General features: G+C 47.8%; 1 protein-coding gene across 1 annotated transcript in view; it reads right to left on the minus strand.

Moving 5' to 3' along the window:
• LOC142311865 (cholesterol transporter ABCA5-like) overlaps positions 1–21,098 on the minus strand; it is a 310,836-nt gene that overhangs the window by 114,204 nt on the left and 175,534 nt on the right. The window contains exon 19 of the mRNA XM_075350670.1: positions 13,534–13,729. Coding sequence (XP_075206785.1) covers positions 13,534–13,729 — 196 coding nt within the window. The remainder of the gene's footprint in view (positions 1–13,533; positions 13,730–21,098) is intronic.

Raw genomic sequence — 21,098 nt, forward strand, 5'->3', positions numbered from 1 at the left:
ATAAAGTGTTCTCTAAAAATGTAGTTTATAAAAATGTTTTAAATTAATTTATTTCTTTAGTCATCTCAATAATATGTACATAGTATTATACCACATCAATAGTGATTTTCTTTTTATATATATATATATATATATATATATATATATATATATATATATATATATATATATATATATAAATATATATATACAGTGCCTACAAGTAGTATTCAACCCCCTGCAGATTTAGCAGGTTTAGGTTTACACATTCGGAATTAACTTGGCATTGTGACATTTGGACTGTAGATCAGCCTGGAAGTGTGAAATGCACTGCAGCAAAAAAGAATGTTATTTGTTTTTTTTTTAAATTGTGAAAAGTTTATTCAGTGGATCATTTATTATTCAACCCCTCAAACCACCAGAATTCTGTTTGGTTCCCCTAAAGTATTAAGAAGTATTTCAGGCACAAAGAACAATGAGCTTCACATGTTTGGATTAATTATCTCTTTTTCCAGCCTTTTCTGACTAATTAAGACCCTCCCCAAACTTGTGAGCAGCACTCATACTTGGTCAACATGGGAAAGACAAAAGGAGCATTCCAAGGCCATCAGAGACAAGATCGTGGAGGGTCACAAGGCTGGCAAGGGGTACAAAACCCTTTCCAAGGAGTTGGGCCTACATGTCTCCACTGTTGGGAGCATCATCCGGAAGTGGAAGGCTTATGGAACTACTGTTAGCCTTCCACGGCCTGGACAGCCTTTGAAAGTTTCCACCCGTGCCGAGGCCAGGCTTGTCCGAAGAGTCAAGGCTAACCCAAGGACAACAAGGAAGGAGCTCCGGGAAGATCTCATGGCAGTGGGGACATTGGTTTCAGTCAATACCATAAGTAACGTACTCCACCGCAATGGTTTCCGTTCCAGACGAGCCCGTAAGGTACCTTTACTTTCAAAGCGTCATGTCAAGGCTCATCTACAGTTTGCTCATGATCACTTGGAGGACTCTGAGACAGACTGGTTCAAGGTTCTCTGGTCTGATGAGACCGAGATCGAGATCTTTGGTGCCAACCACACACGTGACGTTTGGAGACTGGATGGCACTGCATACGACCCCAAGAATACCATCCCTACAGTCAAGCATGGTGGTGGCAGCATCATGCTGTGGGGCTGTTTCTCAGCCAAGGGGCCTGGCCATCTGGTCCGCATCCATGGGAAGATGGATAGCACGGCCTACCTGGAGATTTTGGCCAAGAACCTCCGCTCCTCCATCAAGGATCTTAAGATGGGTCGTCATTTTATCTTCCAACAAGACAACGACCCAAAGCACACAGCCAAGAAAACCAAGGCCTGGTTCAAGAGGGAAAAAAATCAAGGTGTTGCAGTGGCCTAGTCAGTCTCCTGACCTTAACCCAATTGAAAACTTGTGGAAGGAGCTCAAGATTAAAGTCCACATGAGACACCCAAAGAACCTAAATAACTTGGAGAAGATCTGCATGGAGGAGTGGGCCAAGATAACTCCAGAGACCTGTGCCGGCCTGATCAGGTCTTATAAAAGACGATTATTAGCTGTAATTGCAAACAAGGGTTATTCCACAAAATATTAAACCTAGGGGTTGAATAATAATTGACCCACACTTTTATGTTGAAAATGTTTTAAAATTTAACTGAGCAACATAACTTGTTGATTTGTAAGATTTATGCATCTGTTAATAAATCCTGCTCTTGTTTGAAGTTTGCAGGCTCTAACTTATTTGCATCTTATCAAACCTGCTAAATCTGCAGGGGGTTGAATACTACTTGTAGGCACTGTATATATATATATACACACATTGATATGCCTTAGATACATACATATCTACCGTGTTTTTCCAAAAATAAGCCCTCCCCAAAACATAAGCCATAGGAGGGATTTTCAGTATTTTCGGAGCAAGGCTTAAATATAAGCTGTCCCCCGAAAATAAGCCCTAGTAGCGGTTCAATAATGAAGTGTCCGTGCAGCTAAAAAAGTTACATAAACTGCAGGACACTTCATTATAAAAAGCAGACACCCCATAATCGTACTCCTCAGATGCCGAGCAGAGGACCTGCCATGATCGCACCCCCGCACACATCAGCTCTCACACACACACATCAGCTCTCACACACACACATCCGATCTCACACAGACAATCAGATCACACACACAAACATCTGATCTCACACACACACACACACACACACACACAATCAGATCGCACACACAAACATCCAATCACACACACACAATCAGATTGCACACACAAACATCGGATCACACACATACTCACTATATCCAGCGACACCGATTTCTTCTGGCCGGCAGAATCCTGGGAGGCAGTGCAGTGGAGCGCAAGAATGCTAGCTTACAGGACCTGCGGGCCAGACACGTGACTTCCTCCCATCATTCCCTGCGTCCAGAAGTATTCTGTAACGCTGGATGAAGTGAGTGTGTGTGTGTCAGTGTGTGTGTGTGTGTGTCAGTGTGGCGCCCTGGCCTAGCCAGGTCGTCACAGATAACATCCAAACACCCCCACCCCCCACTAGACAGGGACATCAGCCAAACACAAAATCCTTGTTGCCTCCCTCCAGTGTCTGATGTCCACACCAGGTGGGGCGGAGTCAAGCAGTTGGCTCCACCCACCGAGGAGTTCACAGGCCTGGAGGCGGGAAAAGTGACAGTTAGTAGTTTAGTGTTGGAGTTTGAGAAGTGAGGAGTAAACACTTGGGTGTCTGGGTTTGTGGCCCAGGCACTAACAGCAAGGTTGGCAGACGGTGGTGGCCGTCTGCAGGAGTGGTGGAGCAACGCGGAACCGTAGGAACAGGGACGGGCGACGGCCCGCCGGTACCGACCGGGGAGCGAAGTGAAGCCAGCACACACAGTCAGGGCCATCGGACCCCGACCAGGCTTGGAGCCAACGACAATAGTCAGATCTGAATGTGACTGGAACCCCAGGGGTTTCACAGCAGCAAAAGTCCCGATTGAAGGAAACAGCCCACACCGTGAGGGTATACAGCTACCGCCTAAGGCTAGAGACCCAAGGGCCAGCGTCTGCGGGCAAACGGGCTCCTCTGGTACCCATACACCGGGGAGCGGACTACCGTTGGGAATCCATAGTAGTCAGAAAGAGAACATCAAGGTGCAGGGAAAGACAGCTGCCATCACCTGTCCGGGAAAAAGCACTGCAGCCGGCTGCGGGACCCGTCCATCCAGCCGTTTGGTTTACCGAGGACTTTGTACCTTTCTTGCTGAGTGAGTACACCAGTGCCATCCGGCACCGCGCCGCGCTGTCCTTGCAACCCTGCACCTCACCAACCCTGCCTCCTCGTCACAACATCACCGGGACCACCGACCCCTACCCACGGAGGGGGAAAACAACATCCCAGCTGCTCCCTACCATCGCTCCCGGGATCCCCGTCACCAGCAGCGGTGGTGCCTATCTTCACCACGACCCGTGGGTGGCGTCACGGACTAAACCCCCCAAACCAACCACCCCTTTCACTCACAGTCGAGGAGCGCCGCTTGAGTCCCAGGATCCGGCCCACCGCTCGAGCCACCGAGCAGCAGCCGAGCGTTAGCGAGAGCGCAGCAGCGACGGCGTCCTCCCCGCCCGCGACATCAGCATCAATCAGTGTGTATGTCAGCATCAGTCAGTGTGTGTATGTGTGTGGGTGTGTAATTAAGTGTGTGTCAGTCAGTGTGTGTGTCAGTCAGTCAGTGTGTGTCAGTCAGTGTGTGTCACTCAGTCAGCGTCAGTCAGCCAGCGTCAGTCAGCCAGCCAGCCAGAAGCAGGGGAGGATGGCGTGCAGCAACCGCCGGAGATCACAGGGAGGACCTGGGAGCCATGCAGACGTCCGGGTCTGGTAGGTATGAGTCTACTGGGAAGTGGGGGGGTCTGCTTTTTTTGGGGGGGGGGTAAACTTACCCCCAACCATGTTTCTCCAAAAATAAGCCCTAGTGCTTTTTTGGGGACAAAAAAAGTATAAGACAGGGTCTTATTTTTGGAAAAACATGGTATAAATACATATTAGATACATATCTATGTATGTATATACACACACACACTAGCTGTAGTACCCGGCGTTGCCCGGTATAGTAACTGTCTCTCTGTCTCCCTCCCAGTCTCTGTCTGTGTGTCGCTGTCTGTCTGTCTGTGTCTTTATTTATCTGTCTGTGTCTATGTCTCTGTCTGTTTCTATCGCTTTGTCTGTATTTGTATCAGTCTATCTGTCTCCATCGCTGTGTCTCTCTCTTTCCAGGTCTGGCTCTTTCCAGGTCTGGCTCTTTCCAGGTCTGGCTCTTTGCCCAGCTGTCTCTTTCCAGGGCTGTCTCTTTCCAGGGCTGTCTCTGTCTGTCTGCCTCTTTCTCTGTCTCTCTCCGTCCGTCTCCCCACTGACATCTTATTACCTCACACATAAGCTTCTTATACTAACAGTTTATTTTGTTCCTATAGCAACCACTGACAGTTGCTATTGATAGCCTGTAGCTCCCACCTCCATTCAGTTTAATGGAGGCAGGATTTTGGAGAGTAACTGTAAAGCGCGGGGTTACATTTTCCTGTCAAAACATGATCTGTGACGTTCCCTGGGTCACATGGGGCGTCTGTGCAAAATTTCGTGATTGTAAATGCGACGGTTCAAATTCCTTTAGCGGACATATATATACACACTCACACACTGAGCTTTATATATTAGATAGATACATAGCAGAACATACACATTGCTATATGATACATGTAGATAACGTATTGTGCACCATTAATTTTGTGCAAAATACATATACACACACACACACACACACACATATATATATATATATATATATATATATATATATATACACACAGTATATACAGTATATATATATATATATATATATATATATTGTGAGACTGTGACCGGGGTTATCTATGACGGCCGGTATGTCTCACCCCGGTTGTGCTCACTCCATGATAGAAAGTAACTCCACTCCAGGGTTAATGCTGTTTCCCTACAGGCTGAAGGAAGGGTTAAAAGGAAACAGGAACAAGGGCGGGTGTGCCGGGTGTGAGGGAGTGAACACAACTCCCTGAGTTCTCTGCCGGAGAGGCACATGTGTACTGTTGTGGACTTTTGTTTGGATATTAAACCGTGTGCTGTGACCCTTGGTGCCTGGATCCCGTGTCTTCTGCTGCGCAGCCGACCACGCTACCTCACATGTGGTGGAGAATGCGGGCATGCCAGCCCGGTGAGGTGTAGCTTCCATTTCTGGTGACCCGGTAGCACATGTCCTGGATTCAAGCGGCTATACTACAGCCCAAACCCGGCGACGCCATGGAGGAAATACTAAAGCAGCAGCAACAGATCAATGCACACCTGCTCCGGTCGTTGGATCATCAGCAGCAATCTTTGAAATTGCAGGAACAAAGGCACCAAGAACAGATGGTTCTCCTGGCCAAGTCGATCCGTGCCGGACAGGCAGCAACAACCCCGGGACCGGGTGACGACGGCAGCGTCCGGAAAGCAGTGAGACAAGCGTTGCAAAAGATGACCCCGGGGGATGATGTGGAAGCGTTCCTGGCGGTGTTTGAGCGGGTGGCCGAGCGGGAAAAGCTGCCGACCCCCCAGTGGGCTGAGGTATTGTCACCCTATCTGACGGGGGAGCCCCAAAAAGCGTACCTGGACCTCTGTACCGAGGACGCCTTAGAATATGAGAACCTGAAAGCCGAAATACTTGCTCGGATGGGGGTGAATACCTATGTACGGGCTCAGCGGGTAAATCAGTGGTTCTATGAGGAAGCCAAACCCGTACGCTCCCAGGCCTATGACTTGTTGCATCTCGTAAAGAAGTGGTTGCAGCCTGACACTCTGAGCCCGGCGCAAATGGTGGAAAGGGTAGTAGTTGATCGTTTTGTGCGCACTTTACCCGTCACCATTCAACGGTGGGTAGGACAGGGCGACCCAAGTACCCTGGACCAATTAGTGGGCCTGGTAGAGCGGCATGTGGCTACGCAGGACTTGATACGGGACACTGAGACTTTGCGTACCACTCGTCGGTCCGGCCCCTCCAAGCCTAGGGCCAAGGACCCACCGCTGACACCGGGGCAGGAGTCCGCTACCATCCCGTCTGAGGCCGCGCCCTCCGTCCCTGAGGTCCGGAAGGCTATATACCCTAAACGACAACTCGTCAAGGGGGTTTCCTTCCCTATTAGATGTTGGCGGTGCCAGCGGGTGGGACATATGGAAGCCCAGTGTCCACTCACCACGGAGCCCATGGATTGTGGGGTTACCCGGCGGGGTTCAATGTATGCTCAGGTGGTGTGTACCGCTGACCTGGTCTCCCCAGAGACTGAGCCCCACTTGTGCCAAATACAGGTGAATGGATGTCCGGTTACAGGCTTGTTGGATTCCGGAAGCTTAGTGACCCTTGTGCGATCAACCTTGAGGGCTAAAGTAAAGGCCACAGGACGTACCGTGGGGGTGGTTTGCATACATGGGGACCGCCGAGACTATCCCACGGGGATTGTCACCATCACAGCACCTTGCGGTCAGGTGCAACATGAGGTGGGACTTATTAACACTCTTCCCTATGACGTGATCCTAGGAAGGGATCTGCCCTATTTTTGGACTTTATGGAAGGGACCTCATAAGTCCCCTCAGATATTGGTCAGTCCGGGACCTGAGCCCTACAATCCTGAATCCGGGACACCTGCCGTAGGGGTCCCCATGATAGGGACAGAATGTGAACCCGATAGGTCGCCCCTAGAGGTATTGGCAGGAGAGGCTGAGACGGTCGAGCCCATCCCGGAGTTGGAGGCCTCCCCGGATACGTTTGGGACAGCCCAACTCCAGGACCCTACATTAATACATGCCCGGAGTCGGGTGACAGTAGTTGACGGGGTGGCACAGCTGCTCGGTGCCCAGGTAAGGTACCCCCATTTCGCTCTTAAGCAGGATTTACTCTACCGGGTAGATGAAATACGGGGCGTGGGGGTAGAGCAGTTGGTGGTGCCCCAGCCGTATCGCCGGCGGGTCCTCGACTTGGCTCATAAACACCTGATGAGTGGCCACCTAGGGGTCAAGAAAACGCAGGAGCGAATATTGCAAAGGTTCTATTTCTATTGGCCCGGGGTCTTTGGGGAGGTAAAACGGTTCTGCGAAACCTGCCCGGAGTGTCAGCTTACCGCACCCCTGACCCACTTTCGCAGTCCGTTACCCATTATAGAAGTCTCTTTTGAACGGATAGGGATGGATCTGGTGGGGCCCCTCGTAAAGTCCGCTCGAGGGCACCAACACATCCTAGTGATCGTTGACTATGCCACCCGGTATCCAGAGGCGATACCTCTCAGACATACTGCGGCGAAGCTTATAGCTCGGGAGTTGTTTGCTGTGTTCTGCCGGGTGGGGTTGCCCAAGGAGATCCTTACGGATCAGGGGACCCCATTCATGTCTAAAGTGACCAAAGAGCTATGCCGGCTACTCCAGATAAAGCAGTTGCGTACGTCTGTGTATCATCCTCAGACGGATGGGTTAGTAGAACGATTCAATAAAACCCTGAAAACCATGCTCAAAAGGGTGATCTCCAAAGACGGGAAAGACTGGGATATGATGCTTCCCTATTTGATGTTTGCCATACGAGAGGTGCCACAGGCATCCACGGGGTTTTCGCCTTTTGAATTGTTATACGGGCGACATCCCCGGGGATTGTTGGACCTGGCAAAGGAAACATGGGAGCAAGAGCCCGCCCCCCATAAAAGTGTGATTGAACACATTTTAGGAATGCAGAACCGCATAAGCGCGGTCATGCCAATTGTGAAGGAGCATTTACAGGAGGCTCAGGCCGCGCAAAGCGGCCGCTACAATAGACAAGCCACCGTGCGGACCTTTAAACCCGGGGATCGGGTGTTGGTTTTAATCCCCACGGCGGAGAGTAAATTCCTGGCTCAGTGGCAAGGCCCCTACGAGATAAAGGAAAGAGTCGGGGTGGTCAACTATAAAGTATTGCAGCCCGGTAGGCGGAAACCTGAACAAATATACCATATCAACCTATTAAAACCTTGGCAGGAACGGGAAAGCCTGATGGTTGTTTTCTCCCCATCTCCCTCCTCTTCGGGTCGTTCACATCCGGCTCCAGCGACCTCCGGAGAGGACGAACCGGAAGTAAGGATTGGAGAAGCCCTCACCAAGACACAGAGGCGAGAGGCCAGACGGCTGGTTCAGCAGAACCCCGATGTCTTCTCCGAGCTGCCTGGTAGGACCAGTCTGATACGACATGACATTGTCACCGAGCCTCACCTGAAGGTATGCCTGAAGTCATACCGGGTGCCGGAGGCTCGAAGACAAGCCATATCAGAGGAAGTGAAGACAATGCTACGCCTGGGGGTCATCGAAAAATCCCGGAGTGAATGGGCTAGTCCCATTGTCCTAATACCAAAACCCGATGGCTCCTTAAGGTTCTGCAATGACTTTAGGAGATTGAACGAAATATCCAAGTTCGATCTCTACCCCATGCCCCGGGTGGATGAGCTGATTGATAGGCTGGGACAGGCGCGATATTTCACCACGCTCGACCTGACCAAGGGGTACTGGCAGGTGCCACTGACGGAGTCCGCCAAGGAGAAAACCACTTTTGTTACGCCGGAGGGTCTCTTCCACTATGTTGTCTTGCCTTTTGGGTTACATGGCGCTCCGGCCACGTTCCAGAGGTTGATGGACTTGGTGCTGGAACCCCACCAGGCGTATGCATCAGCGTACCTTGATGACATCATTATTTACAGCTCTGAGTGGCAGACCCACTTGGAACAGGTACAAGCGGTGGTGAACGCGCTTCGAACAGCCGGATTGACAGCCAATCCCAAGAAATGTGCGTTGGGGCTCACGGAAGCCCGCTACTTGGGCTACGTAATAGGCCAAGGAGTGATTAAGCCAAAATTAACAAAGTTGAGGCGATCCAGAAGTGGCCTAGACCCCTGACCACGAAGCAGGTTAGGGCCTTCCTGGGTATCGTGGGGTATTACAGGAGGTTTGTAAAAGACTTTGCGGGACTATCAGCCCCCTTGACGGACCTTCTCAAAGGCAAGAAGTACATCATGGTGCGCTGGACACCGCAGGCCGAGGACTCCTTCCGGGCCCTGAAGGGGGTCCTGTGCGGACAGCCCGTTCTTGTCAACCCTGATTTCCGGAAGGAGTTCATAGTACAGACTGACACCTCGGAGGTCGGCCTGGGGGCAGTGCTGTCTCAGGTAGTTCAGGGGGAGGAACACCCCGTCACCTTCTTAAGTAGGAAGCTCACCCCTCCCGAGCGGAATTATAGCGTAGTGGAGAAGGAGTGCCTGGCGATCAAGTGGGCCTTGGAGTCCCTACGCTATTACCTGCTGGGACGGCAGTTTCGCTTGGTGACTGATCACTCTCCGCTGGTCTGGATGAGGTCCGCCAAGGAACGGAATGCCCGGGTTACCCGGTGGTTCCTTTCTCTGCAGAACTTCCGGTTTACGGTTGAACACCGGGCCGGTAGGTTGCAGGGCAACGCCGATGCCTTGTCCCGCGGCCCGTGTTTGATGGCGGGAGTTCAACCCCGCACGCTTGAACTGAGGGGGGGGTATGTGAGACTGTGACCGGGGTTATCTATGACGGCCGGTATGTCTCGCCCCAGTTGTGCTCACTCCATGATAGAAAGTAACTCCACTCCAGGGTTAATGCTGTTTCCCTACAGGCTGAAGGAAGGGTTAAAAGGAAACAGGAACAAGGGCGGGTGTGCCGGGTGTGAGGGAGTGAACACAACTCCCTGAGTTCTCTGCCGGAGAGGCACATGTGTACTGTTGTGGACTTTTGTTTGGATATTAAACCGTGTGCTGTGACCCTTGGTGCCTGGATCCCGTGTCTTCTGCTGCGCAGCCGACCACGCTACCTCACAATATATATAATATATAAAGGGGGGTGTGTGTGTGTGTGTGTGTGTGTGTGTCCGCTAAAGGAATCCACACCGTCGAATTTACAATCACAACATTTTGCAAAGACACCTCATGTGACTCAGGGAACGTCAGACTATGTTTTGACAAGAAAATTTAACCCCGCGCTTTACAGTTACTCTCCAAAAAACATGCCTCCATTAAAGTGAATGGAGCTGCGAGCTACAGGCTATAAATAGGAGCTATGATTGGTTGCTATAGGAGCAAAGGACATTCATAGTATAACAAGCTTATGTGTGAGGTAAAATGATGTCTCTGGAATTGAAATGTGTCTGGTTATTTCACTATCAGCATCAGGAGGAGGGAGAGAAAGGGGGAGATAAGTTACTGAATCTTTTCCATGATATAGCAATGATAAGTAAAAGGGCTATTCTTCAGAAGTGGCTGGTGAAGGAAATACCAACAAAAGAAGAACTGGTTAATAAATTGAAAAAAACGCTCATGTTGGAAAAGGTGATGGTGGAGGGATGTAAAGAAAGGATGACAGCAACATTTTTAAGTAAATGGAGAAAGTTCATAAGCGTTATATGTTCTAGAGAAGAAATAATACAAATAATGTCCACATTTATGTCTGCGGAATGGTACATGAAGGAAGATCTCTCAGGGTCCCTGTGCGAGCTGAAAGTATAGCTGGCTAGAGTCTGGGTTGTGTCGCATGGAGAGGGGAGGGGGGAATGGGAGGGATAGTGTTTACAAGTAATGTTTGTAACAAGTTATGAGGGAAAGCTGAAGGGGGGTAGCGGAGACTGAATAATGAAAATATATACTGACGATGAATGGGAGGGAGCAAATTTGATGACAGTGACAGATATTTGGTTGATAAATTGTAGAGATTATGTTATTTGCTATTTTGATTTGTTGAACCTTATTTTCTTCATTCTGTACCCTAATTTACCATTGCAAGAAAATAAATAAAAATTTGGTTTAAAAAAAAAAAAAAAATGACGTCGGTAGGGAGACAGACACAGACAGACACAGACTGAGAGACAGACAGACAGACAGACAGACAGACAGAGAAAGAGGCACACAGGGAAAGAGACAGAGACATATAGGAAAAAAAGCCCAACAGATAGAAAGAGACAGACAGAAAGACACACGGGGAAAGAGTCAGACAAAGACAGACGGGGGGAGAGACAGACAAAGACAGACGGGGAGAGAGACAGACAAACACAGACGGGGAGAGAGACAGACAAACACAGACAGGGAGAGAGACAGACAAACACAGACGGGGAAAGAGAGACTGGGGAAAGTGACAGACTGGGGAAAGAGACAGACTGGGGAAAGAGACAGACTGGGGAAAGAGACAGACTGGGGAAAGAGACAGACTGGGGAAAGAGACAGACGAGGAAAGAGACAGACAGACACAGAGATAGAGTGAGACAGACACAGAGACACAAAGATAGAGAGAGACAGAGACTGTTACAGAGACAGACAGAGAGATAGACACAGACAGACACACAGAGACAGACAGGGAAAGAGACAGACAGAGACTGGGAGAGAGACAGAGAGACAGATACTATACTGAGTGGAGAGGTTTTCCTTCTCAGGAGTACAGGCGCACACAGCAGGATCAGAAGTGACTACACCCTCAATCACCACAGTGAGCAACAGCTGATCAGAGCTGCACTCACTATTCTGCTGGTGCAGTCACTGTGAATGTGCCGCCCCCGTTCCAGCAGCCGACACTGCTCGGATCCGGGCCTTCAAGGGTGATGGCTCGAGGGTCTCCGGACCCGGGGGTCTCGCGAACACGCTGAATAAAATGGGGGACGTAGATGTACGGGCTAGGCCGTAATAGGTTTGTGACGCCACCCACGGTGTGTGGTGAGACGGGACACCACCGCTGCTGTTATGGGGCACCCGGTGGAGATGTTGTGCAGCAAGCTGTTAACCCCTCCGTGGGCAGGGATGGTAGCCCCGAGACCCGGTGGCTAGGGTGCAGGGGGGATGACGACCGCAGGGGGTGCTAGTGTACTCACTGTTAGTAAAACACACAAGTCTCTGGTAAACCAAGGTAGTGGTGGCCGGTGCCGCGGCCGAGTGCGTTCGGAATCCCTCATCCGGCTGGTGGTCTCTATCCTTTTCCTGCATTGTTGTGTAAGGTGGACTTTCCCAGTATAAAACTCAGGAGTCCGCTCTTATCCTTAATCGGTGGGCTGTTGTCTTCTATGAGGGACTTTGGGTGGGACAGGACCTCTAGTCCTGGCCTCAATCGGTTAATTAACCAGTTCCACTTGTTTCTGGTTCCTGATTCAGGGTCCAAGTACCCCCCTTTGTGGTACGGTTTCCGGGTCGGTTCCCCGTGTCGGTACCGGCAGGCTCCAACCCTGGCCCGGTCCACCTCGGTTCCATCGAGCCGTCTTCCCATCTCCTGCTGACGGAGACCACCGTCTGCCTCCTAGCCAAGGCACCAGGGCTCCCACCCTGGTACCGTTCAACTTGGAATTCACTGCTGGAGCTACCACTAGCTCCAGCCCACACTCCTCTCCAAACTGAACTCTAAGCAAATCTGACTAGACTGACTGTTTTTCCCGCCCCCGGGCTGTCTGGACCCCTGGGTGGGCGTGTCCCAACCGCCTGGTCACGCCCACTGGTGTGTCTGTCTGTCCCTAAGGGGGGTGACTTGGGTTTTCTTGGTTGGCTGTGTGTTTCCTAATGAGGGAAGGTGTTATGCAGGGGCCTATTTGTGACTACCTGGTTTTGCCAGGGCGTCACATGAACATGCATTACTTTTCCTGTATTATACTCCAGAGCTGAACTCACTATTCTGCTAGTGCAGTTGCCGTGTACATACATTACATTACTTATCCTGCACTGATCTTGAGTTATACCCTGTATTATACTCCAGAGCTGCACTCACTATTCTGCTGATGTCAGCGCTGCAATAATTAAATCCAAGTAATAATAGTGACACCATCTATGCTAAGCTTGCCAGAAGCCACAGATTAACTGTCATTGACATTAGAGGATGGGAAAACACATTGGGAGTCAGTATATAAGGGTTCTTTAAACCCATTCCTGACATCTGCAGTATATGTTTGGCAAATTTTGGGTGCAGGGGTATAAAGTAGGCTCAGGAGCTGAACCCTACATCATAGCCAAAGCCTGTAATAGCAGCAACTGGAGATTAGCTCAGATCACTGCTGTTAACCCCTTAAATCTCTGATATTAGCATTTATAGTATGCGGACTGGAGGACAAGCTATTTCATGCACCCATCGACCCCACTGCTATGTGATTGTGGGGTGCTGACGGGTTCCTGCTAAAGGCAGTGCTGAGTGGTGTCATTCAAAAGTACAACTCATCCTGCAAAAAATTAAGTTGACGGAAAACTAATAAATATATATCACTTGAAAGAAGAGGAGGAAAAAATGAAAATTCTAAAATGAACTGGCTGCTGGGGAAGGGGTTAAGAATGGGGCAAACAGGACAGAAGCATTAAATAAAGGCAAAATGTGCGGGTTTTTCTTCAGATCCTTGAACACAAGTTGTAGTAGCACCATCTTTGATGATCTACTGCGGTTATACTGTGACAGGTTACTGACTGTGGATACCGGGCTCCTCAGTCGTTAACATCTTGTTTGTGTTACCGCTCACATAGATCTGAAGGTTTTCCTGTCATGTTTCAGCTTCAGGTATCGAATCCGAGCCGCAGCCAGAACTTGTTGCCTCCAGAGCTGAAATCCGCTTAGTGTCACGTTTCCTGAGTCTGACATAAGTAAGACAGACTCCTCCATTTCTACCGAGAAGGAGTCATCAACCGTCTGCTGCTCCTGACCGAAGACACTGAAATCTAGAAGCAGACAGTGAATCACATATTGCATATCCTTGTCTGTGGAGAGTAGTATTATAGCAGTTATATTTTTATATTATATTATTATGGTAGTTATATTCTTGTACATAGGGGCAGTATTGTAGTACTTATATTCTTCTACATAGGATCCAGTATTATAGTAGTTATACTCTTGTACATAGAGGCAGTATTATAGCAGCTATATTCTTGTACATAGGGGCAGTATTGTAGTACTTATATTCTTGTACATAGGCTCCAGTTTTATAGTAGTTATATTCTTGTACATAGGGACGGTATTATAGTAGTTATATTCTTGTACATCGGGGCAATATTATAGTAGTTATATTCTTGTACATAGGGGCAGTATTATAGTAGTTACATTCTTGTACATATGGGCAATATTATAGTGGTTATATTCTTTTACATAGGGGCAGTATTATAGTAGTTATATTCTTGTACATAGGGGCAGTATTATAGTAGTTAAATTCTTGTACATAGGAGGCAGTAATATACAGTCATATGAAAAAGTTTGGCCACCCCTATTAATGTTAACCTTTTTTCTTTATAACAATTTGGGTTTTTGCAACAGCTATTTCTGTTTCATATATCTAATAACTGATGGACTGAGTAATATTTCTGGATTGAAATGAGTTTTATTGTACTAACAGAAAATGTGCAATCCACATTTAAACAAAATTTGACCGGTGCAAAAGTATGGCCACCCTTATCAATTTCTTGATTTGAACACTCCTAACTACTTTTTACTGACTTACTAAAGCACTAAATTGGTTTTGTATCCTCATTGAGCTTTGAACTTCATAGGCAGGTGTATCCAATCATGAGAAAAGGTATTTAAGGTGGCCACTTGCAAGTTGTTCTCCTATTTGAATCTCCTATGAAGAGTGGCATCATGGGCTCCTCAAAACAACTCTCAAATGATCTGAAAACAAAGATTATTCAACATAGTTGTTCAGGGGAAGGATACAAAAAGTTGTCTCAGAGATTTAAACTGTCAGTTTCCACTGTGAGGAACGTAGTAAGGAAATGGAAGAACACAGGTACAGTTCTTGTTGAGCCCAGAAGTGGCAGGCCAAGAAAAATATCAGAAAGGCAGAGAAGAAGAATGGTGAGAACAGTCAAGGACAATCCACAGACCACCTCCAAAGACCTGCAGCATCATCTTGCTGCAGATGGTGTCAATGTGCATCGGTCAACAATACAGCGCACGTTGCACAAGGAGAAGCTGTATGGGACAGTGATGCGAAAGAAGCCGTTTCTGCAAGCACGCCACAAACAGAGTCGCCTGAGGTATGCAAAAGCACATTTGGACAAGCCAGTTACATTTTGGAAGAAGGTCCTGTGGACTGATGAAGTAAAGATTGAGTTGTTTGGTCATACAAAAAGGCGTTATGCATGGAGACAAAAAAACACGGCATTCCAAGAAAAGCACTTGCTACCCACAGTAAAATTTGGTAGAGGTTCCATCATGCTTTGGGGCTGTGTGGCCAATGCCGGCACCGGGAATCTTGTTAAAGTTGAGGGTCGCATGGTTTCAACTCAGTATCCGCAGATTCTTGACAATAATGTGCAAGAATCAGTGACGAAGTTGAAGTTACGCAGGGGATGGATATTTCAGCAAGACAATGATCCAAAACACCGCTCCAAATCTACTCAGGCATTCATGTAGAGGAACAATTACAATGTTCTGGAACGGCAATCCCAGTCCCCAGACCTGAATATCATTGAAAATCTGTGGGATGATTTGAAGCGTGCTGTCCATGCTCAGCGACCATCAAACTTAATTGAACTGGAATTGTTTTGTAAACAGGAATGGTCAAATATACCTTCATCCAGGATCCAGGAACTCACTAAAAAGCTACAGGAAGCGACTAGAGGCTGTTATTTTTGCAAAAGGAGGATCTACAAAATATTAATGTCACTTTTATGTTGAGGTGCCCATACTTTTGCACCGGTCAAATTTTGTTTAAATGTGGATTGCACATTTTCTGTTAGTACAAAAAACCTCATTTCAATCCAGAAATATTACTCAGTCCATGAGTTATTAGATATATGAAACTGAAATAGCTGTTGCAAAAACCCAAATTGTTATAAAGAAAAAAGGTTAACATTAATAGGGGTGCCCAAACTTTTTCATATGACTGTAGTAGTTATATTCTTGTACTAGAATCAGACAGTGCATCACACATTGCATATCCTTGACCATTGGAGTGGTATTATAGCCACAGCTGCAGAGGAGGAGGAAGCGACAGGACCGGAACAGAAGAGCTATGCAGGCCCGCGCTGAGACACTGTCATCACCGGGGCCGCAGCTGCAGAGAAGAGGAGGAGGACGCAACAGGACCAAGTCAGAGGAGCTCCGCAGGCCCGCACCGTGACATACCGTCATTACCAGGGCCACAGCTGCAGACAAGGATGATGCGACAGGACCGAGTCAGAGGAGCGCGCCTCAGACCTGCACCGTGACATACAGTCATCATCAGGGCCGGGGCTGCAGAGAAGAGGAGGAGGAAGAGCAGGCAATGGTAAGCGCTCCAGAGGTGCCGAAGATGACATGTGTGACGCCCTGGACTAGTCAGGTCGTCCCAGGTAGTCCCATGCACACACACCCCCTCCCTAAAAAGGAGACAGCAGCCAAACTTAAAAACCTTGTCACCACCTTCCAGGTTTGATGTCCACACCAGTGGGGTGGAACCAAGCGGTTGGCTCCACCCACCGAGGAGTTCACAGGCCTGGAGGCGGGAAAAAGACACAAGTTCAGAGTGTGTGGTCGTCTAATCTTGACAGTGAAGGAGAGAGGTCGAGTTCAAGGGCAGACCTGTGACCAGGCCTACCAATAGTCTACTCAGGTGTCTGGGTTGGAGCCCAGTCACCTTTGGCAAGGAGGCAGACAGTGGTGGCCGCCTGCAGGAGCTGGGATTACAGCTGGTGGAACCGTAGGGACTGGAGTCGGGCGGTGGCCCGCCGGTACCGAACTGGGGAACCGATTGGAAACCAGAGCACCAGGAGGGGTACTGAGACCCAGTACGAAACCCCAAACCGACAGGGCCGAGTCAAATCAACTGATTGAGGACAGGACTTAAGGACCTTTCCCACACAAGACCCGTTAGAAGACAACAGCCCAACCATACAGGGTAAAGCCACCGCCAAGGCATAGAGACCCAAAGGGCCAGCGTCTGCGGACAAACAGGGCTCTTCCGACACCCAGCAAGCCGGGGAGCGGACTACCGTTGCTTAGGCATAGGAGTCAAACATTCACACAAAGAGGTGCAGGAGAAAAGCGGAAACCACCAACCTGTTAAGGGAGAAGCTGCAGTCGGCTGCGGGCCCCATTCATCATCCCGTTTGGTTTACCAAAGACTCCAGTGTATTGTGTCATAGTGAGTACACCAGCGCCTTCGGGCCGCGCACCGCGCCGCACTGCACTAGCACCCAGCCCGCGCCTGTCCCCTCGCCTCAGCACCTCCCTCGGGCCCCCGGGACCATCACTCCCCTACCCACGGAGGGGTCAACATCAAGCTGCGCAACACCATCCCCGGGAGGCCTAGTCAACGGCAGCGGTGGTGTCCATCCATTCACCACAACCCGTGGGCGGCGTCACGAACTTAAATCCCTTACAAACCACCGCGGCCCAGGCCGTCGAAATCCCCACCGAAGTCCCTGCGTGTAGCGCCAACCCCCTTGCAGAGCGACGTGACCCCAGGGTCCGTGAGGAGCTCGAGCCTCCCACCGTACGAGCACGGATCTGAGCGGCTAGGCAGTCGCAGCCGAGCCCGCTGGGCGGTACACATGCACAATAATTTTAGATGAGGGGGCTGTGGTGGGGGAGAGGCGGTGTTCCTTTACAACGGACATTATGGATCAGTGGGAGACATTATGGGGAAATGAGGGTCATTATGAGGCAATTAGGAAGGGGATTGTGAAAGGCAGCATAGTATTATGAGGAGCATGGGGGATTTATGCAGAGATGTAGTATGGGGGAGGTATTATAGAAAAGTCAAGTTTTGGGGGCACATTGTGGAGCTATTTTGGAGAGGAGCAGTGTGTAGGGGGATATTTTATGCAGGAAGCAATTAACAACTCCTTCTGAGTCCCCTAGTTTCCACAGACATTATTAAATAAAGGGGCCAGCATGAGGGACATAATTACTATATGGGGCCAGAATGAGGGACATAATTACTATATGAGGCCAGAATGGGGGACATAATTACTATATGGAGCCAGAATGGGGGACATAATTACTATATGGGGCCAGGATGAGGGACATAATTACTATATGGGGCCAACATGAGAGACACAATTACTACAGTATATGCGGCCAGCATGAGGGAGATAATTACTATATGGGGCCAGCATGAGGGGCATAATTACTATATGGGTCCGGAATGAGGGACATACATTATTGGTTTATGGTGGCATGTGGGGCATAATTACTGTAGCGGCAAATTAGGAGACATTATTACTGATGAAATATAAGTTAATTTTGAGAATACTGTCTTCCATGGGGGAACAAAAGTCTGACGTAGTGTACAAATTGGGGAAAAAAGTGTGGAATGTGCTCTGGGAGTGATCAGTTATAGGTGACTGTGTGTTATTTTCTGCAGAGTCACGTCATGGCAGGAAGAAGTGATGGCGGTCAGCACCACATGAAGAAGAAAAGTGAAGATTAATAACTTCAGCTAGTGACGTCACTGGTAAGTCAGTGCATTACATGAACACACACACACTGTACACAATATACAGAGTATATATAATGTCACTGGTGATCACTGTATTACCTGTACACTGACACTATATACAGATCTCCTGTGTATAATGTCACTTATGAGCACTGTATTACATGTACACTGACACTTTATACTGAGCTTCTGTGTAAAATGTCACTGGTGAGCACTGTATTACCTATACACTGTATACAGAGCTCCTCTGTATAGTGGCACTGATGATAACATTAGTATTAGTAGTATTGTGGTTTTTATTCATAATCATTATTTTAGTATTAATGTCCCTGTGTGGTAGTGATATGTGGTCTGGTCACGGTGTGGTGGTATTTGTCACTTCTGTTTGGTATTATTTGGTCATTATGTGGTGTGGTCATAGTGTCGCTGTATTTCTCCATTATATGTTGTTGCATTCGGTCCTCTCTTGTATGTGGATATATTCGGTCATTATGCGGTCTGGTCAGAGTCTTGCGCTATTTCTCTGTTGTATGTGGTAATATTTAGTTACTACATGGTCTAATTATGTATCCAAACAAGAAGCCTCATGGTTAAAGCTTATGGTCTCTAAAGAGTCATACTGGTAAAGGGTATAATTTAACCCACCAGAATGTCCCAGAGACTGCACACTCCAAAGGACTAGTAAATGAACAAGAAAAACAGAGTATTTGCATGCAAATATATAATAGTTTTAATAGGAACAATTACAAATACATGTAAAAAACATTTAAGAAGCATAGATCTGGGAAAAATACATCAGATCCCCATGAATCACCAAACATATAAAAAATGAACGTGATCGGGAGAAAAATTCCAGTATACAGGTGATATAGCAGCTAACTGCGGCTATATACAGTGTGGCATAGTCCACAGAGGATAGGGAGGCTATATAAAGAAGTGTGATATATAATGAATTATAATAGCCACATATTTTTAGTAAATGAATCTATACCTACCCAAAGGGTACTAGATAAGTGCATGGCCACATATGGAGCAATGTGCAAAGAGATGGAATTGTATAGAAAAAAGATCAGCTCCATAGGGACCAAAATAAACAAAGCCAGCAGAAGAGCTTACCAATATATAGATGGTTCAGGGGGACCAGTCAGAGGAGACCTCCGACAGCCGTTTCGCAGTACAAAGACCGCTTCTTCCGGGAGGAGAGGTGTCCCGGAAGAAGTGGTCTTTGTACTGCGAAACAGCCGTCGGAGGTCTCCTCTGACTGGTCCCCCTGAACCACCTATATATTGGTAAGCTCTTCTGCTGGCTTTGTTTATTTTGGTCCCTATGGAGCTGATCTTTTTACTATAAAATTCCATCTCTTTGCACATTGTCCATATGTGGCCATGCACTTATCTAGTACCCTTTGGGTAGGTATAGACTTATTTACTAAAAATAGGTGGCTATTATAATTCATTATATATCACACTTCTTTATATAGCCTCCCTATCCTCTGTGGACTATGCCACACTCTATATAGCCGCAGTTAGCTTCCATATCACCTGTACACTGGAATTTTTCTCCCGATCACGTTCATTTTTGATATCTTTGGTGATTCATGGGGATCTGATGTATTTTTCCCAGGTCTATGCTTCTTAAATGTTTTTTACATGTATTTGTAATTGTTCCTATTAAAACTATTATATATTTGCACGCAAATACTCAGTTTTTCTTGTTCATTTAATAGTCTAATTATGGCGTGGTGGTATTACGCTCTTGTATGTGGTTGTATTTGATCACTATGTGTTGGTAATGTTATTTGGTCATAGTGTTGGAGTATTTCTCTCTTCTATGTGGTTGTATTCGGCCACTATGTGGTGGTAATATGTTGTCTGGTCACAGTGTGGCAGTATTTCTCCCTGTATGTGGTATTATTGGTCTTGGTATAGTGGATTGTGTTGTGTATGGAGGTCACTTTTTCTCTCTATCTATATGGGGCAGACAGTAGATATTAAATACTTGAACATTTAACCCCTCCCTGTCCTGTGATTATTACACTGTAGCAAACATGTACTTACAGAGATTTTCTGCTGAAAACAAAAAATCGCCTATTCTAAGGCCACGTGCACACGTTGACTATTTGGTCAGTATTTTACCTCAGTATTTGTAGCCAAAACTAGGAGCGGTAACATCAGAGGAAATGTATAATAGAAACACGGGCATCACTTCTGCATTTTTCACCCACTCCTGGTTTTGGGTACAAATACTGATGTAGCAAACTAACCAAATACTGAACGAGTGAACGAGGCCTAAGGATAAGTGATCAGTGGTAGTCTATCTGCTGGGCCCTGCAATGATCGGCAAAATGTGCAACTTTTATCCCCATTTAAGCGGAGCTCATGTCCAACTCGACCCCTGATCGTTCATTCCCTCAGTGGTTGCCGTGTGCTGTTCTCTGCTTTTTCTGACCGCCCTAAAGAGGATGAATGGAGCTGCGGCCACACATCCCACCTGCTGCTGCATTTTATAATGGGGATAAAAGTGCCCTGTTAGGGATAAACGTTCCCCATTCTTTCGATCGGTGCGGATTCCAATGGTCGGATTCCACCGATCAATACGTTATCACCTACCTAACCTGTGAATTGGTGATACCTTGTCACCAAAGAACCCATTTACTGCAAACTCCTGTAATT

This window comes from Anomaloglossus baeobatrachus, chromosome 5 (assembly GCF_048569485.1).
Source record: "Anomaloglossus baeobatrachus isolate aAnoBae1 chromosome 5, aAnoBae1.hap1, whole genome shotgun sequence".
NCBI lineage: Eukaryota > Metazoa > Chordata > Amphibia > Anura > Aromobatidae > Anomaloglossus > Anomaloglossus baeobatrachus.